The sequence below is a fragment of the Miniopterus schreibersii genome, assembly GCF_964146895.1.
Source record: "Miniopterus schreibersii genome assembly, chromosome: 6".
Lineage (NCBI taxonomy): Eukaryota > Metazoa > Chordata > Mammalia > Chiroptera > Miniopteridae > Miniopterus > Miniopterus schreibersii.
The window spans coordinates 90,639,099-90,657,198 of NC_138107.1; the positions used below are offsets into that span (position 1 = coordinate 90,639,099).

The following is an 18,100-nucleotide window of genomic DNA, read 5'->3' on the forward strand; positions in this document are numbered from 1 at the left end:
TACGAAGTCAGATGAATGTCAGAGGGATGGAGGAGGGCGGGCGGGTGGAGGGGGAGAGAGTAACCAAAGAATTTATGTGCATATATACACAACCCAAGGACATGGACAATGGTGGGGAGAGGGACTGGGGAGGGGGAAGGAACAGGGTGGAACGGGTCATTGGGGAGAAAAAGGGACATCTGTATTATTTTAAACAATAAAATTTTAAAAAAAATAAAAAAATAAAAATACGACATACCTTTGTCTTCAACCATAGTATGCACAGGAAGCTGACACAGACCTGTCTACACAGCTGTGTTCCCATCTATCTAGACGCGCGTCAGATGCTTCACCACAGGGACGGCACACCGCCTGCAGGAGTCGCAGCAGGGACGGCACATCCCCTGCAGGAGTCGCAGCAGGGACGGCACATCACCTGCAGGAGTCGCAGCAGGGACGGCACATCGCCTGCAGGAGTCGCAGCAGGGACGGCACATCCCCTGCAGGAGTCGCAGCAGGGACGGCACATCCCCTGCAGGAGTCGCAGCAGGGACGGCACATCGCCTGCAGGAGTCGCAGCAGGGACGGCACATCGCCTGCAGGAGTCGCAGCAGGGACGGCACATCCCCTGCAGGAGTCGCAGCAGGGACGGCACATCGCCTGCAGGAGTCGCAGCAGGGACGGCACATCGCCTGCAGGAGTCCAGCAGGGACGGCACATCCCCTGCAGGAGTCGCAGCAGGGACGGCACATCGCCTGCAGGAGTCGCAGCAGGGACGGCACATCGCCTGCAGGAGTCGCAGCAGGGACGGCACATCGCCTGCAGGAGTCGCAGCAGGGACGGCACATCCCCTGCAGGAGTCGCAGCAGGGACGGCACATCCCCTGCAGGAGTCGCAGCAGGGACGGCACATCCCCTGCAGGAGTCGCAGCAGGGACAGCACATCGCCTGCAGGAGTCACAGCTGTCAACTGAGTGTGCACATGCGTTAGTGTGTTTAGTAAGGAAACAGGGTTTGCAGACGTGGGTTACCAGTTTGCCGTCCAGCGTCCATGCTGAGGCCCCGAGCTAGTCCCTGACTCTGAACTCGTGCCTCCTTTAGCAGGGACCTGGGGACAAGGCCCCTCCAGGTTGGGCTCAGGCACATTCAAGCCCACCAGTCTCGCAGGTGATTTGAGACTGTCTCGTCCATCAAAGATGCTTTGCCTTCCGTTCTGACTTAACGAGCAACGTTCTAATTAACTCTGGAGGATTTCTCAGTCCAAGGCTCCCCTCCCCTCTTGTCAGCTGTTCAGATTAAACAAGTACAGGAAATTATAAAACCACACCTCTTTTGCATCTCTTGTTTCTAATTATAAAATACAGAGGTTAGTAATAACAGCTAACACTTAGTGAGCACTAACTTCTATATTTGTAGCCTCACATAATCCTCCCTACAGCCCAATGAAGAAAATATCATTATTGTCCCAATTCTATAGACAAGGAGACCAGGGCTGGGGGCTGGCAGTCTTCCTGGTGGGTCACACAGCTGTGAGAGTCGGAACCAGGGATCGAACCACAGCTGCCTCATTTCAGAGTCTGAACCACTCCCCTTGTTGGAGCCCTTGCCCAGCTCAGTGTGCTTCCTGGCAGTCGCCTTTGCCTCACCCGTTGCCTACACTTTTCTGTGCACACCTGTGTGCCAAGCATGTGGAGCTAAACTGTTCCAGTGGCACAGCCACTTTGGAAACCTGTCTGGAAGTTTCCTATGAAGTTAAATGCATACCACCCTTCCGATCCAGCGTCTCACTCCTCTGCATCTGCCCAAGAGAGGTGAAGACAGAAGTCCACACAAAGACCTGCATAAAACCACTTGTGGCAACTGTATTTTATAAACTTAACATACAACCAACTGTATGATCTGCATATAAATTACATGTCAGGACTATATTGCAATTACACACACGGACTCACGCCCAGAAGTGCACACATGTGCACACACACACACACCTCGCCCCTATAGATTCCAGGCTACCAAAAGGAGAAACATTTCTAACCATGAGTGACATCCCCACGGTGCAGCTGGGAGGCCCTAAAACTACCAGAGCCACTGCGGGCGCCGCCAGGCTCGTCTCCAAGAAGGCTCTTTAGTCAAATGAAGCTCTCTGGCCATGAGAAACTTTGATGTGAAACTGCAGTTTGAAGGCCCAAATATCAGAAATATTTTAATAGATGCGCACTTGCCATGAGCTGTCCCTCCACACGGTGGCAACAATCACTTCAGAGGGACACGATGTGCCTCATATAATATGGTGGAAAAGTAAGAAGTAATTTTGCAAGTGATTCAATGTTGCAACCCATGGGAGAACAGAATGCCTTAATTAGAATAACAGCTATTTGATTCATGAAATGACTTCTCCCCGTTAAAGAAAAATAAGCTGTAGCTAAAATGCACCAAGAAACAAGTGAAACTGGAAATAAAACCTACATAAAGTAAACCTTACCCCAAAACTAAGTTAATGAGCCCGAGAAGAGGGTGCAGAAAAGGGCGCAGGATTTTTTAGGCATAGGTGGGATGTGGCACACACGCTCGGGAGCCAGAATAACACTTTACTGTCCAAAAATGTTTTTACAAGGACCATAAGGGACTGAATGTACCCCGGAAAGGATAAACATACTGCAAACCGACTAGACCAGCTCCTTACGACAGTCTTGTAATTTTTTGAAGCTTCCTCCATTTTTTTGCCTCGCAGTTTCTCACAGACGCTCACCTCCCTTTGCCCGAATTGTCCCCGCGGAGGAAACGGGGAGACACCGCAAACTGAAGCCGGCTTTATGTTTCTGAAACTTCCTGACAGTGGTGACACTGTCCCGGGGGGGCAACCATCAGATTTTTTACTCTGCTTCTTAAAAGTATCTCCAGAAATGACATTTATCACAACTGTGCGCATTTCTTCAGGTCACTGAACTCTCAGTTCACAAAAAATAAAATACATTTAAAAAAAACACACTTTTCTCAGAAGACAAAATGTTCCAGACTTCATACAGAGCCTCGCTTAAAATCACACGAACACAGAAATGTTGCCACTGCCATTTGGAAGCAGGGGCTCAGTCAGGAAGCCCCTGACTGTGGCATGCGGAGCTGCTGGCCCCCAAAAAGGGAGCCCTGGTTCCAGGCCCCCCACCGGGTTCCAAGGGAGATGCACAATCTCCATCCTCAACCTCCATGAAGGCCGGGTGTCGGGAGCTACAACAAGCGCAGCGATAGGCTAGGACCTGCCCTTCCCCGATACGTCCTTCTGCAGAGTCGGGGACGAGGGTCCCTCATGTGGCACCAACTGCTGGTCAAAGTTCTCACAGTCTTGAAAAGGTCTTGATCAACTTTACTTCTAATACAACCTGGTCTTTTCCAGCGTCTTTGGGCCTGTGATCAGCTATATAACTGCTCGTCTTTAAGTACCACCAGTTCGTTCGTTCATTTTGATTCCTTTGGGGGGTCGGGCAGAAGAGCAGCTTCTCTCAGCCCGTAGCTGGTATTACGCTGATGGAGTGAGTCCAGTGGCTCTCTACAGAGTCATATCGAGTGGCATTTACTAAATGCAACCACAAACATACGTCACCGTTTACCGCGCAGTGGGCATCGCAGTGCACGGCCACAGACAGAAACACTGAAGGTCTCAGGAGGCGAGGGCCAGACCCTCCTCAGAGCCGCCGGGGACGGACCCTCCCAGCACCTGGGTTCAGACCCCTGGCCTCCGGACTGTGGGGGAGCAGGGCTCTGTTGTGTGAAGCTGCCCAGTGTGTGGTCATTGGTCACAGCATCCCTAGGAATCCAACACAAGACCTTCTCGACTATGTTAAGGACAAGTGGATATAATGGGGTTTTTAACCCTCACTCAAGGATATTTTTTCCACTGCTTTTCAGAGAGAGTAGAAAGGAGAGACACAGAGAGAGGGAGAAACATCGATGTGAGAGAGACATCGACTGGCTGCCTGCTGCACACTCCCTGACAGGCCAGGGATTGAGCCTGCAGCCGAGGTACGTGCCCTTGGCTGGAATCGAACCCAGGACCCTTCGGTCCGTGGGCCGACGTTCTAACCACTGAGCAACACTGGCCAGGGCTCAACTGAATATAAATTAGTATGTGCTTCACGAAAAGTGCCTCGCTCATTACTGTTATTAAAATACTACGGCCGCGGGATGGCCTTCAAATTTCAGTTGTGTCTTTATCTGAATGTGCGTCAGGGTTACACTCCACAGGGGGGCCTAGGACCCCTGGGACTAAAGCCGGCACCTACGTGTCTGTCCTCTGCTCCACAAGCCACGAGTCGCCCGCAGGGGCTGAAGGAGATTCCACACGGGTAGCAGCGGTTCGGGTGGCCTTCGAAGCGGCGCTCACACCTATGAGGGAGATGGAAGCAGCGGGAGAAAAACAATTTCTTCATTTTCAACACAAATTAAGATAAAGACACTGACCTGGTGCTTTTCTTCACAAAAAAATGAACACACTGGTAACATTTTTATACGTGAGGATCGTTAAACACTGAGGTTATTCTAGAGATTTTCAAAAGTAATTAAAGACTTTTCAAAATCACAAATTCTCAAAGATGAGCAAACTAACTAATCAAACTTCTTATATATGAAGACTAGTAAATGATCAATTTATTCTGGAGATCTTTAAAATCATAAATTATTTAAATCAATAAGTCAAAGACTTGGGGAGGTGCAACACTCTCTCTAGGCTGGTTACGTTTTACAACCAACTATAAAGTGCTAAATAAGATTTGTTTATTGTAAAAAAAAAAAAAAAAAAAAGTAAAGGAATTGATGCTGGTTTTCTTGAGAAACACCATCAGCTATTGGGACGAGAGCCCACATTCAGGGCCACAGGGCACACAGAACAGAGGAAAGACCAGCGGCTGTTGTTTTTCCACATTTGTGACCTTTTCTGTGTGTACATCGGACCTTTCTGAGAGGGGTCAGTGTGAGCAGACTCCCCACATCCGGCCAGGCCCAAGCTCGCAGCAGGTTAAAGCAAGGTGCTCCAGGAGCTTCCACAGAAACACGTCCATGTGGCCCCTGGCCTCTGGCCTCCCCCAGCTATGGCCTGTGAACAGGACGGGCCTCACCTCAGGGTCCTCAGGTCCCATAGCCGGATCCCGTCACCAACAGCTGTGGTTGCAAAAAGATTATAAGCCTGAGGTGGTTGGGTCGTAAATGACGATCCCTGTAAACACGAGGGGGGAAATTAGGGTGTATTTTCTGAAGACTGAATTAATGATCACCATACTCTCAATATCTAACAACACCAAATCCAAAGTAAGAAATTCACAGAAACTTTCATTCTTATTTATAACAGTTTCATAACTGGATTCCAAAAACTTGCATATGAACAATTACTAACAGTGCATTTTGACTCTAAGACTTACTGATGTATGTTTTCTCCATATGTAAAGACACAGAAAGTCATAAAAATACAAGTGGTAAAAGATCACAGGACCAAGATATTAGCACTGCAAAACTCATTTTTAAAGTATAGATCACAACCCATATTCGATAATCTGCTGATTGTCAGGCCCTAGGACACCTGTGTGAGGACTTGGGTGACATGAGTCACCTGAATGGTGACTCTGATCTGATCAGCTGAGCCCACAGCAGGCTCATCCCAGCTGCTGCCGTAGATTTAAAATGTGACTTAAAGTGTCTCATGGAAGAGAACTGAATTTCAATCCATCTGCTGAGCCACTTGATTGAAAACATTACTTAAATATTTTATGGTTCATGACAATTCTCTTCCTCCTTCTATGTCAAGGATATCCAAAATATTAGGACAAGTGTAATGAAGTATATTTGTGGGCCTTTATACGTAAACTGTGCCCAGGCCTAGAAGAGATTCTTCCCCACAACCTGGAAATAAAGGCTCATGCAAATCCAACAACGACTAATATATGTTTGTAAATCCAACAGCAATGATTATATATATTTGTAAATCCAACAGCAATAACTAATGTATATGTTGAGCCCTAACTCTGTGCCAGATGACATTCTAGACACTTTGCACCTCAAATACGGAGCCCTGGGCCTGTTCCTGCCACAACTCCACGCTGAGGCCGCCCAGAGACACGGCAGAGAAACACAGGCCCATGGCTGCGGGGCCGCCTGACCGGCGCTTCGTTTCTGGAGTTGACTGTTAGAGCCTCGTAAAGGAGTTACAACAGGCTTCAGAGGGATGCCTTCCCTCACCCGGTACCTACTGCACTGTGAGTGAAATAGTTTTGTTCTGTTTTTACACAAGAAGATTCTGTACAAATAAAGGAAGCAGCATAGTCTTTTCTTCGACAACCCTCTCCAAGCTGATGTTTTCCATACACAAACCAGAAAAACCTGCCCAGGTCATGATTTGAAATTATTAATTTCCTAATTAATTAGCCTCTGAGGTATAATGTTGAGGAAAACAGGTCCAATAATGCCTGTCTGAGCCTTCAGAGCCCCATCCAAGACCAAGGAGGCCCTGCGAGGTGGGTAAATGGCACACGACTGCAGGTGCTCCGCCTGGACGGGGCCACCCCACAGCCCGACCCCACCTGGGCTGGCTTACCCCTCCCCCCACAGCCATCTGCACAGCCGTCCAGACTGACAGCTCGTAGGGACCTGGACCGGAGTCAGGCTGCTCCGGCTCTGAATCCGGGGCCGACCCACTGCACCCGGGAGAAAAGTCTCACTGTAGCCCAAGTCCCCCAGCACCCACTTGTCCAGAACAGGGGCTCAGAGTCTGTGCCTTCCTTCCCACTCACACCTGCTACCACCTCACAGGTTATCAGATGGTAACGTAAAGGAAACCTGGAACGATGTACCGTAACCATGGGAAACAGAGCCTTTTAACTAATAGAGTAAGACTTCACTCTAAAAACATGAGTCCCTGAATCACAACGTGATTTCAGAGGGCTTCACAAAGTAGCCCTTCATTAGCAAAGACGTTCTGGATGTGTCAAAATTCAATACTGGAGTTGCTCCCAAGCCTCTCCAACACGGTTTTGAGTAACAAATTATCTTTTAAACTGGACTGTGAGACAATAAATCCATCTAAATGCCCATCTCCTCTAATCCAGAGTCCCAACCCAAGGCTGTGGGTGTGTTTAAACCATTTCTGTCAAAACGAGCTAGACCCTGAAAACGAGCTACTGGCCCCTGGAGGCTGCTTCGCAGTCCCCGCACCTGCCCAGACCCTCACGGAGCATAAGTGGGAACATACGACTAGTGAAATCGAAACAGTCACAAAACAATCAAGGCCAACGTACAAAAATTAAACTCCAGTATGGTGTGGAAATATCTTCAATGGCAAACTTGAAAGCTTAGAATTACTTAATTGACAAGAATGAACCTTTGACTCAGTGGCAAACATAAAACTGCATCACACAACTGTATCAGTTACACACTTTAAACATACGATTTTATAGACAATGCGCAGTACCAAAAACTCACTTTATTCTGACAGATCTGGTGGACAGGCCGAGAGTGGGCTCCCTTGATCAGGGCGGCGCTGCGGCCTGCGTTGAGGTCGAAAACCTCCACGGTCCTGCTCCGGCCAGCAGCCAGCACGAGGTCTGCGGGGTTCCGTTAGGAAAGTCTCCCTGAAGCTCCACTGAGTCCCGTCTCAGCCCCACACTGGCCTCACCCCTGCCCAGAGCCGTCGGGGGGTGCGGGGCTGCCGAGGACAGAGGGGAGACCCTGGGTGGAGCCAATTTCGAGGTGAAAGACTGAGAGTTGTATTAACAGATAAGTGAGGTCTGAGATGCCGGGGAAATGCTCCAGTGAGGAGACAGCGCAGCAGGTGTCTGAGTGCGTGGGTACAGGTACTGGGCGCACAAGGCCGGTCTGAGGCAAACGTTAGACAGTGGAGCCACGAGGTGGCTGGTGCCACAGGGGCCAGGTGTGTGAGCAGAGGACAAATCACCAGATGAGTGTGATAAACTCCGTGAATTTGGTATTTGAGGGCAATTTATGAACTTGGGGTTCATGTGATCCCCAAACTACCAACTGCCAGTGTTTAGCCCAGAATACTGGAAAGTATACATGGCAGAAAAGCTACACTAAAATACTAAAACGTACACACTGGGAAAGAGAAGTAGGTGTGATAATAAACCCAAAGCTGACACCAGAAGCTGCAGAACCCGTCATTCGGGGCGACAACCACCAGAGTGACACGTTTCTGCTGGGGGGCTCTTCTGTTCTGTTTTTAGCAAAAGGCTCTAGAACAGAAATTACACATACGTGAAAGAACATACTAGAACCTTCCAACACCATAGGCCGGTCCTTGTGACATTTCAACTACAGACTTGTCAAAAGCATTCAAATTAGGCCTTTGAATAAATTAAAATGTCAAAATAAATTCCTCAAGATTATGATGTTTGCTTCTAAGTACATTTAAATTAATGCTTTTTAATTAAAAGGGATGGTGCTTCCATAAAAACTCAAAAAGATTAAAGTTTGGACTCAGTTTTACATTCCACAGGACAACAGCTGCTCAGAGTTCTGTGGCCTCCACGGGATGACACACGCTGTCCGATTAGTCCCCGATTACTGGGTGCGAGCAGCGAGCCTGGCGAGTTACTGTAAACGCCCTGAATCACTACATGTCTTCCACAAGCTGCAGAGACAGTGGCTCCATCACCCACTATGGTCAGAGGCTCCGCTACATCCAGGTTTATGCCTTTGAGGCACTTTCACTGTCAGATGAAACTATCACATTTCTCAGAATTAATTAACTGGGTCTGTGGGTCCCGGTGCCCGCGCGGTGCCCAGAGCTCGGATGCTCATCGGACGCTGCACTGGAGGCAGCGCTCGGCGTGAAGCCATCCGGAGGACGCCGGGAGAAAGGATACGGGAGTAAAACTCGTTCACGGCAGACAGGCTGGTGATCTCCGCGGCCCCCGTGGTGGGGAGTCTGAACACGGGGCTGCACCTGCTCTTCTGCTTGTACCTGGGAAAAGACGATCGGTATCCATTTCCCTCCACAACTATGTGCTACCTGTAAAAACTAAAAATAAAAGCGTTCCCGCTGAGGCCAGTGCCCATGGGGAAAAGGTCTGCGAGGGACGCACGGACCTGGGACACGAAGCCCAGCTCTCCCGGGGAGCCCCCCGAGGACACAGGAACGGCTGCGGGAGGCGAGGCCACCTGCCAGGAGGCTCCGCGTGGGCGAACCCCTCCTCTGCTCTCCCCAGCGCCTGGGCAACTGAGGCCTTACCACGTTGTGGATGTAAACCATTTTTCAGTGTAAACACTATCTTTACACATCACTCATCGATGAAACAGGGCTTCCGCCCACTAGACAGAAAAGGCTCGGCGGACAGGCTGACCTTTTGATCTCATCTCTGCCGGTGTCCAGGTGGAACGTGAGCAGCTGGAACTCGGGGCCCACCGACAGCAGGATGAAAGCGTCGAGGTAGTAAAACTGGGCGCAGGGCACCGGCTGGGGGAACAGGTCTGTGCCCTGCAATGCACACGGCCGTCGTCACCACCACGCAGCCTCGCCCGCACCGTGAACGCCACGGCTCCGAGCGGGAGCTCGCCTCAGCACCAAGCGCCTGTCTCTCCTACACGTCAGACAGTCTCTGCTCAGCCCATTTACAATGTTGGTTCCTCCTTCCCGGCTTCTTTTAAAGACGTTATATGACTAAATTTCCCTGTTGTGCTTTGAATCTGGCCGTTAAAAACTTTCAAATAAAAGACACTTACAACTTAGCATCAAAGGTATTAAGTATCAAGGGTTTTGTTAAAGCCACAGCTGTGAGGTGTCCACACTCACATTTCATAGCCCACACGTGTGGTGGTAATGCCCCCAAACCAGCATCTCCTCAAAAGCTGGGCGCCGCCGGACCCCAGAGCCCTCACCTGACCCATGCCCCTTCTGGGTTAGTTCTCCTGGTATCCAACCCCTTTTCACAACTGGACTCACAGAAAAAATGCAAATAACGTCTTTGCAGGTTGGCGATTCACAGGCTCATAGGGTAATGAACCGAAGCTCGTGCCCCATTGTCAACCCCCCTCCTGCCCTCTCCCATCTCTCCTTTCCCGTTCTGCTGAATGAATATTTAATTTTGTTCCAGTATCTCAGTATTAACAGTTTTGCCATTTGGAGACTGTAACAAGGGAAGGGCATGTTTAACTACACGTACGTAGGTGTTACACATGTGTGCCCATTGTGTGTGTCTCTATAGACACACACACACTTAAGAACACTCCAGTCACTACTTTTCAGGGCCCTGAAGCAAACTCCTAGTTTGCTCTGTTTCCTAACCTCCTGGACATGGAGAAAGGTCTGTCTGCACAGCTGTGACTACCTGACCATCTCTGATCACAGGGCTGGTCCATGAAATCAACAGGAATTGCCCCTCACCAGGCACAAGGCGAGCTCCCTACTGCAAGCTGACCACACCCTCACGGTCCCGTCCTGGGAGGCGGACAGCAGCCACCGGCCGTCGTGGCTCCAGCCCAGGGCACTCACTGCCCCGTTGTGACCTGTGGGAGACAGCGAGGGAGGGACCAGTGATGCCAGTAGAACCAAAGCCCACGAAGGTGACAAACTTCATTTTGAAGGCTTCATGTGGTTTCTGAAGAATGTTTTTCCAAAATTCATGTTTTGTAGAATATTAAGTTCAAAATTACGTGTGCAGCTGAGTGTGTTTTAAAAAACCTTAGAAAATGTAGAAAATCATAAAATGTATAGAAACCTGGGGTTCGCTAGGATGCATTTTAAATAACTGTGTTCTTTTAACATGGGAGGAAAAACTGAAAGGATCTACTGAGCACATTCCATGGATCCGATCGTCTGTCGTGATGGACCTGAGAAGCTTCATCTAGAACTGACGTGGCTGATTTCCAGGTGAGCAGGCTGGTCTCGGGCATCGGAGGACCGCGAGCAAGCGCTCTGATGTCACCCTGGGTGGGCTCTCACGCCAACACTGTTAACCTAACATGCCCCACAGGTTTCCAAACACGGGAACATAAACGACGCGTCGAGAGAGGGAGAAAAGACAAGCTCAGTCTCCCACCAGGTCGGGTCACAGCAGCCCCTGGACTCTCACTTCTTATCCAAACGCCCAGACAGGCTCCACTGTGACAAGGGCAGTCCATCCCTGGGGACATTACGACGCTGGACTTTTCCATCACCACCGTGCTCGGCCCCAGTTTGACAGCCAGTTGTGTGTGAGGATGGAACCCACCTTCTTGTCAGAAGATTGGAATGTCAGAATAATGAACTTCACAGGTAATGGGTCTAGTTACCAGTAATGCACCTCCCCTTTTATAGAGAAATAAGCTGACGCTCAGAAAGGGGAGGACGGCCTGACACGGCCAGGATCGTGCACTGGGCCCCAGTGTGGTGCATGGATTGCCCCACACCTGCCTCGCCTGCCCTGCACCTGGCTGTCAGCTGCATCCAGGTGGAGTGGCTGGAGCACCGTGGCCTGCGCTGCCCAGCGGGACAGAGGAGACATGACCTGCAGCTCTGAACCCGTGTCCCGGGCAGCAGGGCCTGCAGGATGGTCACACGTTGCCCCGTATCCAAGCACCTTGCCACGGAAACCATGGAGAGTAAGGCCCCATGGCTACAAGCACGTGGCCATCACCAGGGTCTCGTTACGGGGCCCCACGCTGCTGCCACGTGTGAATTACACACGGCCATTTACGGGTGACAGTGCAGTGCAGCATCTCCTGCTCACACGCGTCAGCAGGGGGACCAAGACAACTCAGCCAACACCGGGATGGCTCTGCCGCCCTCTGGTGGGCATTCCTGGGAGCTTCGGTCATCGCTGCGGCTCAGCTGGCGACCGTCACCAGTAACAGCAGCTGAGGCTCTGCAAGGCTGCCTGGGTGCCTGGGTGCCCGGGTGCCCGGGTGTCCGGAGATCTGGGTGCTGCCGCCCGTGAGGCCCCGGGGAGGGAGGCCCCACCATATCCAGCTACAGGACCTTCAAACACACCCTCTCACAGCTGAGCGGCTCCCTCTCCCGGCACCCTGGTGAGGCCACTCTGACCCCCTCACCCACATGTGGCAAAGAGCTGACGAGGCCACATGTCAGAGGGGCTCCCGCCCATGGGAAGCTGCACGTGTAACTGGGCTCAATTATTCCCGGGTCGCTGTGGCCCACTTGTCCCTCCCTTGTCCTCCCATCCCTCCTGCTACTAACAAGGGACCCACCTCAGGAACGGTGCTCGGCTTTGTCTGAGCTTATCTTACAGGAAACAAAGGTTTCCCCCAGCAGTCAACAACCAGGACCAGAGTGGGACTTGCCCCTAAACTCACATGAACTAAAGTTTAGGCACATTTTACCTGAGAAAATAGCAGGTGCTCCAGTAAGATCGGCATCGAAGACCAGTGACAAGTGGTTGGCTAAGCCGCAGGCCAGCCGCCGCCCATCTCCTGCCAGAGCAAAGCGAGAGACTCGATGTTTAGTTAACACGATGACAGTTTTCTCAGGACATGAAAGAATCAGGTCCTGGCTCTCCCCACCAGCTAACTCCCAGCTCTGAGGCCACTCGGCTTCGTCTGCAGAGGGAGCCAAGGACGCGCAGTGGAGGGGCCAGGTGGGTCTGAGCCCAGAGCACCCTGAGCCTCGGGCGCCCACTCTTAGCCTGTGCCACCCACCTCCCACCAGGAGACTTGTAAGCAGCATATTCTCTAAGTAGTTCCATCTACACATTTCCCTGAGACAAGGTGGAAATAAACCAGGTTTCCTCCAGAACATTCAGACCTGAGGGTCCTACCTGTATAGTCAGATGCTTAGTCACAAGCATGTCAAACATCACAGGGATATTTAGTTCACTGATAACACTATAGATCTAATTTCCCAACATCATTTTAAAACTTCTTTTGCTGGCATTACATGAAAAACAAGGGGATTTAGGGTGGCTGTACATAATGACAGCCTTCAGGAATCCACTTATGATACTGTGGCCAATGGCTGCTCACACGCTGGAGGTGGGAGGCGCGGGGCTGCCAGGCCCAGGCCCCACGTCCACCCAGGACCCAGGGCAGGGACCTCAGAACCACAGTGTTTACTCTGAAAAGAGCTGAGATCGGAGAGCTCCCGGATGGGAGCTGCCTCCTTCCTTCCCCAAATTCATTAGAAAAAGGCCAACAGCCAGGAGGGAAGTCTAGAGGAGGCATTTCAATGCCCCTGAGAACAGAATGGCTGCCACAAGGCTGAGAAGCCTGGCGTGTGGCTGGGACATCACAGTCGTCCACCTGTGTGCTCTCCTTCCACCTACCACGCGGCCAGGTGACCAGTGTCCAGGGCAGAGTGTGGCTCTTCCTCCCTGCCACACAGACCCTCTCCGAGTAGCCTACCTGCCAGGCCGCCCCTCACACGTGAAGAGGAGAAGGGGGGATGCAGGGACCCGGGGACGCAGGACACAGTCCCGGGAGCCCACGACCTGAGCCCAGGCTGGTGTGGCCAGAGCTCTGCGCCTACTCCCATCAACGCAGGGGAACATGCGTTCTGATCTTAATCTAAACTCAAGCACTGCCGTTAAGCTCCAAGTAACTGAGATTTCTTAAAATCTGTTTACAACGGACAGTGAGTGGCAAAGCACCTCCCAGGACACCGGATGCCGTACCTGAGAACTGGACACAGCGCACGGCTGCCGGGCCCTGGGCTACAGCGAGCTGCCTGCGGAGCTGGGTGGGTGGAGAGCTCTCCAGAGGGTACTCCTCACTTGAAGAGGGATGGGAGAGACCACGGTCAAGAGGGAGCTCACGGTGAGACGGGAAATAAAAGTAAATACCACGGACCTCCCCGTTTACAGGTGCAGTCTCACTCCTTCAGACTTGAATATTTCCATATGTAACTGGTGCATCCCAAACCATGAAACAACTTTAAAATGGACTTGCGTTCCTTAGAGCCAAAAAGCAGGTGTTTCAAGTTTGAAATACCAAGAACTTACTGTATTTAATATAAATGGGCATGGATACCGTGATGGCTCCAGGGAAGGGTGGTTGGGAAACCAGTTTTACTGCCCAGGTCAGACTCTGAGGGTGATCTCCATACACCGATAACTTCCCTAATGAACAAATCGTCACGTCCCAGCATTTAAAGAAGCTGGGAAGGCCTGGGGGGAAAGGGCCGGTGCTGAAAGTCAAGAGCAAGGGCAGGGCGGGCGGGACAGTGTGCAGGACAGGTGGGCGGGTGGGACCCGGGAGCCAGGCAGGGGCCCCGCAACCCTGTTTCTACAAAAAGTTCCCAGTTCACCAGCTGCAGCAACCGCTGCACAGCCTCAGGTGGGGGCCAGGCCACGACCAGGACCAGCCAGGTGAGGGAGGCCTCCCACGTCCTTCCCCTCCTGGGTCCCGCAGCCCCAGGTAAACGCAGCCTGAAGCCCGAGTCGCACAGCGACAGCCAGAACCAGTAGGAGGCTGGAGAGGGGGAGTAGCTCTGATCTGGAATTGTCCACACTTGTCCACATGCACATTCACACACTTACCACACATGTATCCACATGCATGTCGACACGCTTTACTCACACAGGTGTCTCTCTCACATCGATGTTTCTCTCTCCCCCTCCCTCCCTGCCACTCCGTGAAAAAAGCCATGGGAAAAACACCCTCTGGGAGGGTGCACAGCAATAAAAATCAAATGTCCAGAGCTGCTGGGGGGGACGGCAGCGACTGAAACATGACAGGCATGACAGAGTTAAGTCTGACCAGAGGAAGTAGATCGATGTGTGCACACGCGGTGCACATACGTGCGTTACAGAGACGCAGGTAAGGTCCCACACCTGTTTGAAAAAGCTAATTAGCTTGTTAAAGGCTTTCTCCAAGTTATTTAAGTTTGCTTTGGAAGCACAGGCCAGGTGCCTACCGAGTGTGAGTGTTCTTGCGTTTTGACCTTTTACAGTCACTCTTGAGATTGGTTTTCGGTGAAAACATGGTGACCCTGTGGGAGGGAAGCTGTCACATCAGTCTCAGGGGTCACGAGCTCTGAGCTTCTCAAGAGAACAGGGAAAAACACACGTAAATGCAGAAATGCCATCGGTGTCCCGAGTTAGTAACAAACTAGGTAATTTAACTTTGAGACTAACAGCTGGTCTTCCAGTTATACACGATCACTGGCCAATCAGTGCTGGAAAGCAGGCTGTATCTGGTATAAAAATCCTGGGGAACACCGTGCAGGTTACTTATAAGTAAAGCTCTGGCCGTGCCAACCCATGGTCAGGCCACAGGGAGAGTAAAGCCCAGAGGGCTGGGCAGGGAGTCAGAGGCAGGGACTTCATCAGAGGGAGCAGCGGCCGGGCCACTCCGCAAGCACCACCAGTGGGCCTCCAGGTGCACCTGGGGAGGAAGGGGCAGGTGCTGCTGTGAGAGTGAGGCTGTGGTCGGGGAGGACGGTGCCCTTAGGCCTCCACGCCACGTCCCTCTCCCATCCTCCCCTCACAGGTCATTATCACTATGACCAGGTGAGGCCCAAATTGCTGGTGGAGCCCGGACACAGGGAGCACCCAGCAAACGCTGGCTCTGCAGCTGCTGCCACCTCTGTGACTAGGACATTCTGGGTCCGATCTGGTTCTAACTGCTGTTCATGTCTGTCTCCCGTCCCGCATGGCCCTCAGGACACACTCCGCCACGTTTGGACCCGGCCTGGACGACCGGCACGTCTCTCCCCCAGGGGAGCGGCTGTGAGCCGCTACTCACTGCGGTGCGGCCGTGTACCCCGAGGACCTGACGCGGCTGTGGAAGACCAGGGGCTGGTCCCGCAGGGCGCTCCGAGCAGCTGCAAAGACGGTCAGAGAAGCAGCACTTTAGCTGACACTCGTGTGGACCTGACGAGAACAGTCCTCCAAACAGAAACGTTCTCACAGCCACAGTGAGTCCCCGGCCTATAAACTCAGGAGGTTTACACCCAGCGCCGAACCAGCCAGTGCCAGCAGGGATGGGTCAAGCATAAGAAAACAAAACGTTTCCTCCTTCCTTCGATGATACACAATTGCAGTATATTTACTGCTACATATTCAATATACTTTTCCTGCATGCCTGCCACAAGGACCCACGTGGCCACAAAACGACCACGCACGGAACTCAGTCTGTGGGACAGTTCTGTCCGTGGGACATCACCGGCCAGTGTGGGGAGATTCCCCTCACGCACCAGTGACACAGCCTCTCCACCCAGAGAACAGCAGTTACTTCAACCGTGAAAACTCCTCTCACGCTTCGTCACATGATAGAATCGCACGTAAGACAAGCCCTGAGATGGTCTCATCAGCACAGCCAACAGCAGTGAGGCTTCCTGTCCTACACCCAACATATCCAAGTCCTCACAGCTCTGCCGATGGGCAGACACCCAGATGTCGCATGGACTCTGGTACCACAGACGTTTACGGGTCTCAGCACTGCTTCCCAAAAAATAAAATTCTGCCGGAATTATTTACCTTACCCACATTCAACACTCGCTATTCAGTATAAATCCTCTATAATATCATAAAACTTCAGAAAAGTGGGTAATTTCATTATATTAATTCTAAAAACAGTTCTGTTCTAAAAACTAAAAACAAAGGACTTCAGTTCTGTTTCAAACCTGGTACCTGAGCCATAAAAACTAAGTGGACATTTGCATGGCTCAGACCCGTCCGGGGAGGACAACCGAACACAACCCCAGGGAGGCACCGGGGTCGGGTGGAGGGGCCAACCCCATCCCAAGAAACCCTGAGAGCTGCAGACCGCGATCGGGGAGATGGCGAGTCACACTGCGTCAGTGCCGGGGGTCCTGATGCCAAGCTCACGACGCGAGGCCGCACGGGCGTTAACAGGTGCTCCAAGCGTGAAAGTGGGAGAGTCCGTGTCCCACACATTTCCTCTATGTCTATCACGCTCTGTCCGCGACAGGTGCTCAGCATTTCTGTGAGTCGGTCATCCTCACTCATTTCCCACATAAATGTTTCCTAAACAGCACACTAACTGTCACAGAAATCAGAGCTTTAGAATTCCCCCCCTGGATCAAAGAGAGTGTCAGGAAACGGACAGATGCACGGTGTGTGTGGCGTGAGGTAACGTGTGATACGTGACGTGATGACATGGCATGTGATGGATGTGGCATGTGACAAGGCGTGGTGCGAGCCATGTGCTATCCTGTATGACGTGCTGTGTCGCAGCGTGGGGTGGGGTGGGGTGGGGTGAGAGGCTGAGAGGGAGACAGGCAGTGGGACAGGGAAACAGACTGACAGACACCTTGCTGTTTTCTTCTGTGGTCAGTAAGAGGCCCCACATGACTGACCAGGACTTCGGGTTGGTCACTGGATAAAATAAAAGATGTCACTTAAAATACAAGATACTTTTTCAAAGTATTTCTTTGTAAAAAGCAACATGTGGATTTTTTTTTGGATCTTCTTAGAACAAGCGATGAAAAAACATGTTTGAGAAGCATATTTATGTGTCCTGGCTAATCCAAGACACCAAGGGTCACTGTCAGTTTGCATACGGTGCATGTGCCTGGGAAGAAAATGCCCATGTGTTTAAAACGGGTCCAGTGTGCGCAGTAAAATTACATGATGTAGTTGGAATTGCTTTCAGTTCTTCAGCCAAGAGAAACGAGAGAAAAAGGTCCCATGATAACCCGTCGCCGAGCGCCCCCTGCCACGGGTCCACGCTGTGCCGGCCACTGGAGAAACAACCACGTATTCTTAACAGTCACCGGATTCCTATGAATTACACTCAGTTCCCTGCCACAGAACACACAAGGGGCAGGGAGACAGAGGCGCCCTGAACAAACGCAAACCCACGAGCAGTGTAATGATGCTAATGACGAACGTCTGAGTCTCTACACTTCAGGGCATGTTATACTGACCAGCTTGTTTGTGACCAGCCGGCTTGGTACATTTTCCCTCAGCGATTCCAAAATACAGAGGGGAGGTCGATGAGACACAGGAGCTAAAATAAAGACAGAAAACTGTACCATGGGCACAAACATGTCAGAGTTGTTCCAACCAAGCACACGCTTTAAGGACAGTTCACACGAAGTCTCCTGCACTATAGCTGCAACACTGAGGCGCGGACACTGTCAAGATCACTCTCATCTTCCCAAGGAACCAATTTGTATTTCAATAAAAGTGCTGGTTTGTAATCTACATTCTACCCTGAAATACAGCAGTTTC

General features: G+C 51.4%; 1 protein-coding gene across 1 annotated transcript in view; it reads right to left on the reverse strand.

Annotated features, from left to right (window-relative positions):
- WDR27 (WD repeat domain 27) overlaps positions 1-18,100 on the reverse strand; it is a 56,844-nt gene that overhangs the window by 23,306 nt on the left and 15,438 nt on the right. The window contains exons 14-24 of the mRNA XM_081140182.1: positions 17,794-17,876; positions 15,648-15,726; positions 14,818-14,892; positions 13,577-13,674; positions 12,291-12,380; positions 10,357-10,478; positions 9,317-9,450; positions 8,840-8,937; positions 7,440-7,561; positions 5,087-5,184; positions 4,256-4,358 (exon numbers count right to left, since the gene is read on the reverse strand). Coding sequence (XP_080996308.1) covers positions 4,256-4,358; positions 5,087-5,184; positions 7,440-7,561; positions 8,840-8,937; positions 9,317-9,450; positions 10,357-10,478; positions 12,291-12,380; positions 13,577-13,674; positions 14,818-14,892; positions 15,648-15,726; positions 17,794-17,876 — 1,102 coding nt within the window. The remainder of the gene's footprint in view (positions 1-4,255; positions 4,359-5,086; positions 5,185-7,439; positions 7,562-8,839; positions 8,938-9,316; positions 9,451-10,356; positions 10,479-12,290; positions 12,381-13,576; positions 13,675-14,817; positions 14,893-15,647; positions 15,727-17,793; positions 17,877-18,100) is intronic.